The sequence below is a fragment of the Pseudomassariella vexata genome, assembly GCF_002105095.1.
Source record: "Pseudomassariella vexata strain CBS 129021 chromosome Unknown BCR38scaffold_3, whole genome shotgun sequence".
Classification (NCBI taxonomy): domain Eukaryota; kingdom Fungi; phylum Ascomycota; class Sordariomycetes; order Amphisphaeriales; family Pseudomassariaceae; genus Pseudomassariella; species Pseudomassariella vexata.
The window spans coordinates 1,092,737-1,106,403 of record NW_024467958.1 but is presented as its reverse complement, the minus strand read 5'-3'; the positions used below and the strand labels follow the sequence as shown (position 1 = coordinate 1,106,403).

General features: G+C 49.1%; 3 protein-coding genes across 3 annotated transcripts; all 3 read right to left on the bottom strand.

The window, feature by feature from the left end:
- Window positions 1-3,592: 3,592 nt before the first annotated feature.
- BCR38DRAFT_481948 (uncharacterized protein) lies at window positions 3,593-5,119 on the bottom strand (the record flags this gene model as incomplete). The annotated part of the gene is made up of 6 exons (XM_040863439.1): window positions 3,593-3,655; window positions 3,753-3,903; window positions 4,062-4,311; window positions 4,430-4,608; window positions 4,680-4,875; window positions 4,927-5,119. 6 exons carry the CDS (start codon window positions 5,117-5,119, stop codon window positions 3,593-3,595), a joined length of 1,032 nt encoding a protein of 343 aa, XP_040718750.1.
- A 2,841-nt stretch (window positions 5,120-7,960) lies between these two features.
- BCR38DRAFT_406385 (uncharacterized protein) lies at window positions 7,961-8,956 on the bottom strand (the record flags this gene model as incomplete). The annotated part of the gene is made up of 1 exon (XM_040858044.1): window positions 7,961-8,956. One exon carries the CDS (start codon window positions 8,954-8,956, stop codon window positions 7,961-7,963), a length of 996 nt encoding a protein of 331 aa, XP_040718749.1.
- Window positions 8,957-12,688: 3,732 nt separating this feature from the next.
- BCR38DRAFT_132719 (uncharacterized protein) lies at window positions 12,689-13,655 on the bottom strand. Its single transcript, XM_040853562.1, has one exon. The coding sequence runs from the start codon at window positions 13,429-13,431 to the stop codon at window positions 12,886-12,888; it is 546 nt and encodes a 181-aa protein (XP_040718748.1). The 5' UTR covers window positions 13,432-13,655; the 3' UTR covers window positions 12,689-12,885.
- Between the last annotated feature and the right edge of the window lie 12 nt (window positions 13,656-13,667).

The following is a 13,667-nucleotide window of genomic DNA, read 5'->3' as shown; positions in this document are numbered from 1 at the left end:
TCGAAGCGCGGCGTTCTCACCCTCTAAAAGAGCAAGCCGGTTTATAACCTGCGTCGTACCCTTCGTAACGAGAGGTTGGAGCTTATACGAGGAATATCCAGGTATAAAGAGTTCGATAATAGAGTTCTCTTTATAGTAGAGCTCGAAAGCGGTCGAGTAGTGGCTCTCGTAGCCGTCGAGAATTAAGAGGCGATAAACACCTTTCGTACGAAGCTTTGTATTGACGACAGGCAGTGAAACCACCCGCAGGTTTAAGGTGTGAAGATGATGGCAACGGACAACAAGATCCTCAACAAGCCCTTACTATCCGGGAGGTGGAAAGAATTAACAAGATCAAGAGCTCTTGCCCTGATCAGAACAACAAGTACCTCAACAGGTACGAACAACTGGAGCCTCAGCAGGCTAGAGAAGAAAAGGAGCCTCAACAGGCACAATCAAATCTATAGGGGAACAGAAAGTACCTCAACAGGTACGTCAGACATTGAATGCCTGTCCAAGTAAAGAGAAATTGGTTCAGATTACTGTGGAAAAGGCCGCTTGAATTCCTATCTTTTTCTCAAGAGAGTGACTATGTACATAAGGTCTTAAATACCCTTCAAGAACGCTACATAACTCATCTGAAACCGGAAAAAACGAAAACAAGCACCCAAAAACCCTAACCCCACATCAGTATGTTGATCGAATTGTCGAATCCAGTCCTCGCCTCTTTTATTTATAGTCTAGCTATTTTTTGTAACCGCGATAACCTAATCCTTTGGTAGTAGGCTATTTTCGTACTACGAAGATAGGTGAGTTTTACCGGCAAAGATAATATACGGAGGGATAGTATAGCCGTCCGATCCGACGCCCTGGATAACTATAACCTATTCCCTATTCCCTTGCTGTACTGCTCTAGGTCTTCTACGTCGATCAGAGGTTGTTATAACTATCTCGGATAAGATTTAACCTATAAGAAACCTAGTCTCGTTAAAATTATAGATATCCTCCTCTTGAATTCTATACTTATTAATTATATTCCGTACGAGATAAAACTACGCGCGGTACGCCTCGGAATTTTTGTAGAGGACTCTCTAGTAGTCGATTCTTCGATTAAAACGCGTCCGGAGGTCTAGTTATTGTCGTACGAAGCTCGAAGCCTAGTTAATACCGACGCGTCCTACGTCGCCTTAGTAGAGCAGTCGATTCGCTATATCTTTAACACTACTTATCCGAGGAGGAAATAATCGTGAATCTAGGTCGACTATTGACGTGGGGTTAAGGTTTTTGGGTGCTCGTTTTCGTTTTTTCCGGTTTCAGATGAGTTATGTAAGCGCATTCTTGAAGGGTATTTAAGACCTTATGTACATAGTCACTCTCTTGAGAAAAATATAGGAATTCAAGCGGCCTTTTCCACAGTAATCTGAACCAATTTCTCTTTACTTGGACAGGCATTCAATGTCTGACGTACCTGTTGAGGTACTTTCTGTTCCCCTATAGATCTGATTGTGCCTGTTGAGGCCATTGTTCCCATCTTTCACCTGTTGAGGTGATTGTTCAAGGGCCTGTTGAGGTTACTTTTCTTCCCCAGCCTGCTGAGGCTCCAGTTGTTAGTACCTGTTGAGGTACTTGTCGTTCCGATCAGGGCAAAGAGCTCTTGATCTTGTCATTTCTTTCCACCTCCCTGATAGTAAAGTCTTGTTGAGGATCTTGTTGTCCGTTGCCATCATCATAACACCTTGAACCTGCCGGTGGTTTCACTGCCCGTTGTCACTATATATCGTAAGATCGCGTCTTCTTCGGAATAGGTAAGCTTTTACGTTAGTGATCGTATATCCTGTCGTGAAGTACCGCCGCGATATCGGTGACGTAAGGTTATATAAGGGATATTGTAGATCCGTGCTACGGATTGTACGCTTAATTTAGGGTTATTTTGAAGCGCTTGAAGCGCTAATTGAATATCACTTTCTTCCTAATTACGTGCTATTGTAGAAGGTGGAAAATAAGGGATAAAACCTAGGTTATGTGGAAATGTGCGAAAGTGTTCAATTGGACTGTGGGGTACGTTACTAGATGTTTGCGATCACCGTTTTGACCCAGTCGGTATTCAGGTCGTCCATATTAACAAATGAGATCTCCAGTACTAAGAACCGTGCGTGAGAAGATTCTACTCAGCTTCCAGCCGTGGGTCACAAGGCTATGAAGATCTGGCATATAGTCTCGAGAATCGTTATGTGCATACTTAACAAAGAAGAGCGAAGATCGCTCTTTTTATGATCGGCCCTTTGGAAGTAAGCCTATAGTGACCTTTCCTAGAAGCCTAATAGCACGGAAAGGCCCTCCTGTATCGTAATCTCTTTGGCTTTCTCTTCATCTTCTTTCAACTTTATGTCCAAGTTACTAGATCCGGAATCTTGTTCTCCCAAGGCTTCCGAGTTCGCTAGTCGCAATCGCCTAGAGGATATAAATGAGCAATATAAATTGAGTACGGGCTCAAGTAGGTACCTTGATGACTTTCCGTCGAGCTCTTCGTCGATACTAATACCACTATCCGCGGCGATAATTTACCCCAGCCTGTTTGCCTCACCAAGGCTGATCTATAGCCTTGTCCGGTTCATGCAGCCAGTTATTTTCTATAGCCGGATCAGCCGTTACAGTCCTCAAGCAGAGTATATAACCGCGCACATTCAGCTAACATCGCCTGTATTGTAAGGAAACCCAGTGCTATTAATGGAAGCCGTAGGTACTTTAACCGGCGGTCATGCTAGTAGTCAATAGGGTCACATATATCCGTACTGATATTATGGTTACTAGGCTAGGGGCCCTTAAATTGGTACAGCGTTGATGTACCCACCACCGTCCACCGTTATTCTGCATATCATAGCTATAGACCTAAGCCTAGACAACTCTACAGCGCTTAGTCAAGGTATAGCCTCGAAATCACAGAAAAAGGCACTAGGGTAGCCTTAGGCGAGGTCTAGCAAGATGTCGGTCCCACCGGGGTCAGCGTTATAGGGGCGATTAGACTTTCTATAGTATGAGGGTAGCAAGCGCTACAAGAACCGATTTCTTGTATATATTTTCAGGCTAATAATAACTCCTATAGAGGGTCCCACAGGGCTGTTAGGGACTCTCTATCACTACTAAAATACTTAAAATAGCCACTATGGGCTTAGCAACCCTAAGACAACCAATGCAACCAACCAGGCCTCCATAATGGTTAGCCTTAGCAACTCATATCCGGAGAACGGCTGGGATCGGGTTGTTCGTGCACGACAACCCAACCAACCCGGTTGACTTGGTTTGGTTTATCCGACCCTTGTCCGGCATTCTTCAAGAACTTCATACAGCTTCTGAGTACTTTCTGGGAGGTGCTCCAACTTTCCGAGCATAGGAACCTCTCTTGCACTTAAGGCATTAAGCCTGCTTACCATGTGCTCGATGTATCGAAGGTCTGGCCTATCAGCACTTCCTGTCCTCCGGAATGTTCATGCCCGGATGGACTTACTGTCAGCCTTTTGTCTAGACGCTTGGCGATCGCCTTCCTAACTTTTGGTCGCAGTTTCCTTAAGACGGATAACGTCTTCGTCCGTGTAATAGCAATCTTCCAGATGTATTAATAAATCTTGTCCTGGGACAACTCGATGCGCTTCGGTTGCACGTGAGGATTCTCTGGGCACTTGTGAAGGTTAGCTGAATGTTGGCGTCGGGCTTCGAGACATGCTTTATGATTGCCTTCGCGGCAGTCACGTCGAGCTCGGTCAGTTCATCCATACCATCCAGAATGACGGCCCTCCGCTCCGTGCCTTCGAAGTTTTGGAAGTGAACAAGCGCTCAAACATCTTGAGGCGATCATCATGATCATGCTCGGCACGCTGGAAACCTCCCAGGACGTGATCCCGATACTTGGTAGCCTTCAGAGGCAGACTGATGTCGATGAGTCGTCACGGAACCTCGTTTCCAGTTTTTCGGCGATACTGAGGGAAATGGTGGACTTTCCATGCCCGCCTGACCAGCGATCCATAACACACGTGTTATCTTCGAGAATATCCTGATAGGACTTTTCGTCCTTGATTCACTCGAACGTTACTTTGACCAAAGCCACTCTCAGGTCGATTTCCTGATCGCGCAGGGAGTTTACGTAGGCTTGACAGTCCAATTTGCCCCTAAGACTGGCGAACGCGGCTGCCTTCTTCGTGCCCGAGCCGAGGTGATTAGGCCCAGGGTTCATGGTGGCAGAGCCTGCCCCTGCTGGGCGCTCATCTTTTCGGCTGATGTTTTCCTGCTCAGATCGCTTGGCGAAGATTTTGAAGTAGCCATTTCCCTCTTTAATCGCTAGAAGGACTTCTTCGCTGAGCTACTTCTTGGCCAGAGCGGCTAATAGAGCTTTGTTGGCTTAATTAATAGGGTCCAGACCCACGCTCATGTCAACTTTGGTCCCCAGCTTGTTTACCGCAGTACCCAGAGTTATTACGTTTTTGGTACAGGACCAACGTCTGCTTAAAGGTGGTCGTCAGGGTCATAGACCCTAAGCGTGACAGGTACTTCTGCAGCACATTGTAGGCTCCTTTCAGCTTGGGATCTTGGTGGTCGACTAGACTCTTGGCCCATTTGGAGAACCGTCCAGCCTTCCTACAGCTTCCGGCGATAGCTGAGATATGGAGGATGGCGGAGAAGACTTTCAGAAGCATAAATATGTAGACCTTCTCAGGGGGAACTTGTCTTCCAGCAACGAAAGTCGCTGGACGAAGCCATGCATGACATCGAAGGCGGACTCAATCATATCGTAATTATCTGAGACGTTTTTGAATGCGTTCCGCACTGGCTGCGTCTGCAACATGCTAGCGATGATGGAGATGATGTCGGCATTCCTAACGAACATAGTTCGGATCTTGTCGACTGAGATAGTGTCAGTGGACAGGCACACCTCGAAGCTCGGACGCATTTTACCTCTGCTCTGGTTGTGCCGATACTTTCTAAACGCCGTCACCTCCTTTTCTTGGTCGTTCTTGATAGCGTCAATACTCCACTGAATCTGTGTTGTGTTGCGCATGCCGAGTCCTGATTCTGACTGGTAATTGTCGAGCGCCTGTCTCCACAGCGCGCCAACATCAGAGGTGTCGCCATCGCAGGTTACCTCCATGGCGGATTCAGCAACGTTCGGCTTGCAACTGCAAATGCTCAACTCACGTAAGAGCCAAAAACCGTTAAGCTCAGTGAGGCTTGCCAGGCTCGGGGATTGCCGGTCGTGAGATATGCGTCATCATGCTGATCCAGTTGCGAAAGATGGAGCGTAGGAATGCCCTCCCAGCAACTTCGGCCCAATCTCATCACCTGGCCCTACTTTGGCCCCCAGTTGCCCCATACCCATGGATCATGTCAGCAACACAAAGTGCACTCACTGCATTAGCCGACTGGGGCCTCCATTCACATCTGCCAATCACCATTGAACTGCTGCTGCGCCTTAGTATCCTTCAGTTGCAAACAACCATTGAATTTTGATGCAACTTTGTCGATATCGTATGTTAGAAACGCTCTCCACCCTAATTGCTCCGATTTTACGACAAGACAGGAGGACACACCAATTGGAAAGCTAAGTCAACACGACAACATCGTTGTATCTATTCAGTGTTACTTACGAGCTAGATGACGACGCTTAGACATCCATTTCAAATTTTGCAACGCAAATTTTAGCAGCAAGGTACATGGTGAGTCCATACGCCTCGCACCGAAGGTGTGAAGGTATTCTAAACCGAAATTTCAGAGTAACATGATTGCTAATATAGGGTACAGTCTCAGACTATCCTCTTGTCTCCACCTTGGATCGAGACTGGGAAATAGGCAGCGAAGAAACCTCGAATAAGTACGCGGTAGTTCCGTTGCTGGGGGAGGGATATACACCGTCCGCGTTTATGAATTGGGTTGAGATTAGTAATACAAACACTGAACCGGCGTTAGGACGTAATTTTACTTACTACGCCTCTTATGTCGGCTTTTACTATGCATTTTTTTTCATCTGCATGCCGAGTCATCATGCGAACGCTCTCATGCAGCTCGGGCTATCAGGTTGGGAATCTCGATTATGTCATTGCAAACTTGAAGCAATTTCACGGTTTACTTCATGGGAGCAAGGAAATAATCGCCTAAAATTGTGTGAAATATTGACCCATACGACATGCCACAACCTTCCATCCTTGTCAAAAAGACGGGATTTGAATCTTCTATATAAGAAGATGGAATAACACCGCAACACAAGTGTCTCGAGAATTTCAAGCGCATTAAACATACCCTGTCCCCAATTACTTTGACAGTTGTACACTCTCATTATGTCGCAGCTCGTGTGGGCGCAAAGTGATTGCCACAGGTCACACACTAGAAGACCCAGCACACCTAGAGCGCGCCGGGGCCGCAATCCCGCAGTTCGACACGGCCGACGGGTAAGAAATTATATGAGGAAAAATGGCAAAGGATATGGGTATCTACGAAAGGATAGGTGAAAAATGCGTCGTACATCGCCACCGGCTCTCGGGAAGACTTTATGTATTTTGCCCCTGAACCCTCCGGAAGTCATTCAGAGTACGAATACTCGCATCAAGACAGGATGCAGATTGGCTTGCGCAACTCAACAAGCATTTGGTCGGCACGATGAAAGTGATTCGGACCCTCCTGCCACCTTTCCGACAGCGAAGCCCCGGGAGGATGGTCTTCAGTAGCTCCCGGTCAGGTTGGATCGGACACGCATTTGATAGTGCCTGGCTCAAGTTTGCACTTGAGGGTAAGAATCGCAACGGCGCCCAAATCTACCTCATAATGATCTGCATACTGAAAACCGTGGTGTCAGGAATCATCGGAGGTCGCTGGAGGGAAACCACGGCTTAGGAATCAAGACTTTGTTGATCAAACCGAGCAGATTCCGCACCAAGCTTCTGTCCAGCGGCAACATGAAGGCTGCCGCTTGCGACATTCCAGATAGTGTAGGGTATAGTTGGTTCAACACTCTACCTCCACATTTGGGTTTGCAATCTGGTTGCGTGGCCATCCAGGCAGACACCAGTGGTGACATGCAGGAAAGATCAATTCTGGGTCAGATAGGTGTGGTGTATTCGTCAAGGTTCTGATTAAAAGGCACACTGCTGGTAGATGTGTAAAAATGACTGAAAGCTACCCCATTGTTATGTACACACCCTGCCGATTCCCTATAAATCTACTACCAGAAGCAAGCGCGCCACCCACAGCAGGGAGCTAGCTGGATTGTGATCCTCGGGCATGCTCGGCGTGGGTTAGGTGTTTAAGCATTGACTGTCGCCTAAATCAATCCTTGGCAAGCAAAACGCAAAAGCCGTTGGTTGGCCGGTGCCTCAAGAACTTGTCCGGCCAATTAGTGTGGTGTGTGTCTAGAACTTGCCAATTCATGCCTGTGTGTGTCAAGTTCCGGGTCTAGCAAGACGACTACAACCTTTCCGGGAGTCTTGCCGGGGATAGCAAGGAAATGATTCGACGTGAATACTCGTGAGACAGGCAGCAATTCCGAATTGAGCCGTCTGCCAGGGTCCTTCCGATTAGCCAATCAATGTCCTCGCGCCCCGCGCCCGCGCGAGGTCCTTCTTCGATGAGATGGCATTGATGAGCAAGACTGGACCACATTCTTGGACCTGCATGGAGGGGTAATAAAGAGAAGGTCGAGGGATTGACGACTCGGACGATTTTCGCCACTACCACGGCGCGGAAACTGATGGTCAGATATTCAGAAGGAAATCATTCAGCGCACTCCCGTCAAGACTTGGATCATCCACTTTGCGACTTATGATACGGGAATAAGAGTCATGGACATATTGAATTGAGGTAAAACAGGAACTATCTAGGTAAATTAGCTACGCTGTAAGAGAAAAAGCCCCTGAGAAAAAAACCAGCCCTGCCACTCAAATTGTCCTCGGCGAGTTTCACAACACCTGGCCATCTGTACAAAAGCTTGCGACAACGTAAATTAGTAGCGATAGACTGTGTTGTAAGGCCCAACTGTTGCACTACGCCGCAGCCCGTCTGTAGGCCGCGGTGCCCTGGACATTCTCCTCACCAACCGTCTTCGCTGCGCCTCTTCTTCCTGCTGCTCTTGCAGCTCTCGGTCGTGCTTCAGCTGACGTCTGCGCTCCCTCTCAACCTCCTCTATGGTGTTTTGGCTCACGTGAAGCGTGCGCATCGCATCGACTATATCTGGCTGCTTTATCGATACCGAGGGGCGACGGTATCGTCGTGCATTCAGTGACTGAGGTGAAACTGGGGCAGCTGGTCGACTTGGCCGGCTTGCGATCGCCTCATTTTGGCGTTCAATCTCGGACTGTATTTTTTGGGAGTGCACTGCCTCTGTCTTTCTGATCTCGTATTTTACTTTGCGCGGTCGGCGTTCCTCGTCAGACAAGCTAGATCCACCCTGAGAGGGGGATCGATGATGGGACTCGTAGTGGCGGCTCGTGCGATGCGATCGGTGAGACTCGTTGACCTCGACTCTTACCGCAGGGCGAGCGGTCTGGACGTATTGTCCCGGTTCAGAATTGTAGATGTGCGCATGTCGGGTCGGAAAGACTGGAACTGCATGGTTGCGCAACGGAGAGCGCGGAGGAGTGATGGGTGACGCAGGTCTGCTACCGACAATGAAATGCTCATTTGCACGTTTCTCGCGGTGGGATAGCTTGCGTTTTATGCCAAATCCTTCGTGTCCATTGCCGTATACGGCAGAATGTCTCTTGCGGGACTCGTTGCCTGAGTGGGAGAGGTCGGATGTAGGTGGCGATGGAGGCATGTAAGACGTCTGAGCGCCCAGGTGATGGTTTGTGATGGGAGGACGCTCGCCAAAAGGATGCTGGAATTCTTTTGTCTTTGTGCATACATGATTGTATGTTGACTTGTTGCAGTGTATGATCCGTTCTGTACTTTTCACACTACCGTCACGGCGGTAGTATGAGTAAAGGTGCTGTTCGCACATGGTTGCCGATGGTAACGCAGATGATCGTTGAAAGCGTGGAGGATCTGGTTGAATAACACGAGGCCTGGGGCGCGAAGATCGAGTGTTGCGTGGGCTACACAAGAAAGGGACTTCGAGAAGTTCGGAGTCTTGCTGTTGCTGGTGAACGGTTGAGTATGCTTCGCGCTTCTGTTTTTTGGAGATGGTGTTGTTGATGATGACCTGCGGTGTAGTAGAGGCCACGGTTGCGTCGTCAGTCTGCAGTGTCGAGAATGAAATAATTGGATTCTTGGCTTGGCTTCAGAGATATGAGTATATTGGCGAAGTGAGGTGTGAGGAAAGGTAGTGGCCGAGGGAGCTTTTATAGGCGTGGGTCAGGAGGAGCCTGGCAAAGCCTTTCAAGTACCACTTAGTAATTGTCGAGAGGAAATTAATTGGTCAGCTAGAGAAGTTTCAAAGACTTGACCGAATGTTTGCTGAATAGGACTTGGAATGGAGTGGGAGCTTGGTTGTTTAAGTATCTGACGGTCGGGGAGAGCTTCAAACAAGCGACTTTCAACTTTTGTGTGGAAGTAGCATGCAGGGAAAACGCGATCTTACGGGCATCCTTGTAGACTTGCCCGATTAGACCAAGGAGGGTGCCTTGGGGCTGGTGGTTCACCCCCCTGCCAGACTAAAGCCAATAGAACGAGTTGCAGCCTGAGGCTGAGTTGTCAGTCTGATCAGTAGTTCGGGAGCAATGGCCTGTAACGGACAGCGGTGCATCAAGAGGAAGAGGTAGCCAAGCTGCGAATTGTAAAATCCAAAGCCCTCGTTGATCTTGCCGCAGTTCTTTTGGCGAACAAAAAATATTGCTTGAAACGGCGACCTTCAGAGGCAGCTCGAGCTCTCATCCTGGCAACCCGACTGAATCAATCTCGTTGACTTCAAAAATAGCATGCTCGGAGGACTTTGGCCCTGACTGGAGCGACCCGCTGGGCGCATGATGAGACAAGCGCCAACACTGGGGTTGAACCAAGCAAAGAACGCAAAACGAGGTATACTGTAGTCGTGACAGGCGCAATACAATGCAAAGCAAAAGAGCACGAGTTCTGCCGAGATGCTATGCGCGATGCTCACTTGAGTCATTGACCGCGCCTTTGCATGTGGCTTTTCGTGCTTCAGGTCGAGCAGTAGTTTAACGTGGCCAATGACCATACCCCACAGAAACCATCTCGGCGAAGCAATCAGCTTCCACCAGCTCCTCCTGACTGATGCCTGGAGCTTTGCCCTCGTGATTCGTGCTCTAGGCAGTTATGGATGCACCCAACCCCCGTCTGGAACAAGTCTGTAAGTACGTCGAGGGTTCTGGACACTGGCTGCATGTAGAATCCGATTGCGTGCCACAACCACAGACTGGCAATGCCTACGACGTCAGCGTCATTTGGGTAAAGACAGGGAGCAGGGGATTAGAAAACGAAACGCGAGGTCTGGATTCCAGGAGTCGCATTCAATGATGCAAACGGCAAACATCTCCACTACTAAGGCTGATAGTGATCGATCTTATTAGGGTAACTTAATCTGTCTCTTTTTGCAGCTGCCTGTGCGGAAATGGATTTTCGCGGTGCAATTGATTTTCACGGTAAGCTCCACCCCTACCATTTACGCTGTCTTGGAGGGTCACTGTCCTAGAATTGAAATGCAGCAGAAATAATACTCGCGCATTACACTTATGTTTACACCTTGTTCGAAGATAGGTTTTTTTCCTATAATTATGACGCTTAAATATTATAGTCATAGAAATATAATATTACGGTTCTATCCGCACTGCTATAAGTCTAATATTATTTCTATACTAGACTAGCTATCGTGATTATCGGACGAAATGACTCTTGCCAAGGCTCGGACTACCTAGGCAACCGATTGCACCCGCAATTCTTGTTCCCTAGCTCGGTAGAGCTAGGTACCTTGAGTCACACGGCTACTTGCAATTGGAAATATGTTCGTTAATTAGCAGTTCAGCTAGCCAAGGTGTCCCTTTGGACACGCAGGATTCAATGCCGAAACTGCCCCACGTCATGAGATGGCAAAACTGCCTCTCTCTTCTCTTGCATTGCGCAAGTGCGAATAGCGGAGCAATCTCAAGTCATACAGACAACGACTGCCCGCCACAACTTGCTTGGCAGTGCGCCCTCTGAAGTCCTTGAAAATTCACAAGTCGCATTCGCAACGTCAGCGATTCTCGGCTGGTCGTGATGTGTCTCTTGGCAAGTGAGGGGCTTTATCAGTGCCCTCTCACTGTCCGAAGCAATTTATCTCGATATCACCTCGTGATGGCCTGGGATCGTGGTGGCGTTGGATCATGAACCTCTCTGTCCCCAAACTCATCGTCAGCAGGAGCCCTTGCGCCAGCTGGTTGTCCCTGCTGGTTGCCAATATATTCATTTGCCGCGGCTGCTTATGGAATCTGCCTTGAAGGCAGGTTGATGAAAAATCCATGTTTTGGGGTGTTACGGGGGAATGTGGAGTGACGGCGAATCGAAGCTCATTTCATCGAAACAGCTTTCAAGGCCATAACATGGCGGGAAACCATCCAGATTCAGCCCTACCCCAGGGTAATCGGACCCAAGGCCAAGGCAGATTTCCAGCATTGTGAGAACTGTGGCGCATTGCCTCGATAAACAATAGTTGGTCCGTGGTGGCGGTGGGTACATTGCAGCACCATTCAAACCCTTGCTATGTTAGAACCTTTGCGGTTAAGCGCCCAGATGTCATTCATTCCAACCGGAGTTCGCCGGGGCGCGTAGGCGCCATAGTTCCCGCGCTTGAACTTCAACCTCACAGGACGACCCGGGACTCCACGTCGTCGTGATAGACGCTGGCCATCAGGTCGATTCAGCGGCCGCACCCTTTCTCATGCAAATTGGAGGACGGATCAAACGAATACAGTTTCACGACTTGACGGCTGGGGCACACTTCCTAGATGCATTGGATTATGCAAACTGCCTCGATGAAAAGCCGGCCCACCCCGGTCAGGAACCGCCTCCGCCACCCAACTGCTTATCAAGAGTTAACATGAACGCCGCGGACTCCTTCCAACTTGCCAGCCGTCAGGGGTTCTGGTTTGGAAGAGAAGATCCTTTTTCAGGTCTTCTCGCCTCTAATGTCATAAGGCGAGTTTCCAAGCATAACCCGTTTCCACCACCAACACCTAGGCTTGGACGTACTACCAGTGCCCGGGTTTCTAATTATATCTCCGTAGGTAAATCTGCTTCCAAAACACCCCGTACATAGGTGGAGTAACCTATAGTAACATCTCCGCGAATAGTCTCAAGCAGCTGGACCGCTGTCTGCGTCATTTTTTTCACTTGCCAACCCGGCACTCATTCGCTAAGTCCCCGTCGAGGTCAGCTGCTGCTCCTTCGGTAGCCACCCCTTCGTCTTGCGTGCTGGGTGTAAGCATATCGCCGTCGTTTACTCGCCTTTTCTGCCTTCGGAATCCACTTGTGACGCGGCGCCCAGGCGAACACGGCGAGAAAATCAACCCACAATAAGAACCCGGCAATACTGTCACCCATACGTTCCAGTCTATCTCTCACAGCTCATCAACGGGGTGTTGAAATAACATCGCGAGTCTTTCCCAGGCTATTTAGAGAGGTCACAGACCAACTTTGGTTTCAAGCATGTCCGCCGCGATCAACCACAGAAGGCTAGTTGGGGAGCACTTAGCTGTGATTACCTACCTGACGGCAAGCTACCCGGGAGATCATCTTCTGTGTTACGAGTTGCATACCAGAGCAGTTCTCCCCCCCTGCTACGGGGACGTGGCAACATCTGGCATGGGTCCATCTCATTGCGTCCATTGCCTAAAGCGATGTGAGAGTCATAGTGTGAGGCACTCCAGACTCAAACGCCAAGCAAGCAATTTTCCACTTCGTTTTCGACGAGGGGGGTATCAAAAACGAAGTGGATCACCGCTTCTGGCAGAGTCTCCTGGTTTCTACCCTTTTTCCAGTGGGTAATGTCGCCCTGCAGGAGTGCCTCTCGCCACCAAAGCAGTCATTGATTCCAGCAGGGACTTCTGGTTGCCTACTCAGCGGGTTAGGCCGGTTCATTATGAGTACAGCTGCTTCTGGACCCGCTCGCATTCGCTTGGCGATTCCCACCGCGAAGACGCCGGCCCTGGAGGTTTCTGCCTTGAGCATCACGAAGCCTGACCTGTCTGCGTCGAAGTCACTCCCTTGCGACCGATCGAGCTTCGAAGGTAGACTTTGAGCGTCTGTCCCTTGATCTGCTCGAGTCGGGTGAATGTGTGGACGACTTTCCCCCCAGTTCCCCCTTTCAACTGCTACCTGTCTGACCGTCACGGCTCGTTTGTTCTCCATCAAGTGTCTCTGTGGCTCGAAGTGCTCCAGGGACATATGGAAAACGTGCCACGAGCCATACAGAAGCGTCAAGGCGACGAGGTCATTCCATGCATCGTACCTCTGTTTAGAAGTGAAGAAAAGCGTGCTCATTTCATCCTGCTAAAATCTCCTTCCAGCCCCTTCTCCTCACATCATGGTCCAAAAATGCTCATAACACCCTCCCCAAAGCCTTCCTCCACGGCCTCATACTCCCGTCGTCTTCTTTCCCCCTCAATGGCACAAGTCGCAACGATCTCCTCAAGCTGTTTCTGCATCACGAAGCCCTTGAAGATGGTCAGATATCCATCACCATGGTTATCCCACCTTTGTCGAACCCCTGATATATC

Excerpts from the sequence above, each read along its gene's own strand:
- BCR38DRAFT_132719 (XM_040853562.1), bottom strand. The coding sequence starts at position 13,431 with ATGAGCACGCTTTTCTTCACTTCTAAACAGAGGTACGATGCATGGAAT.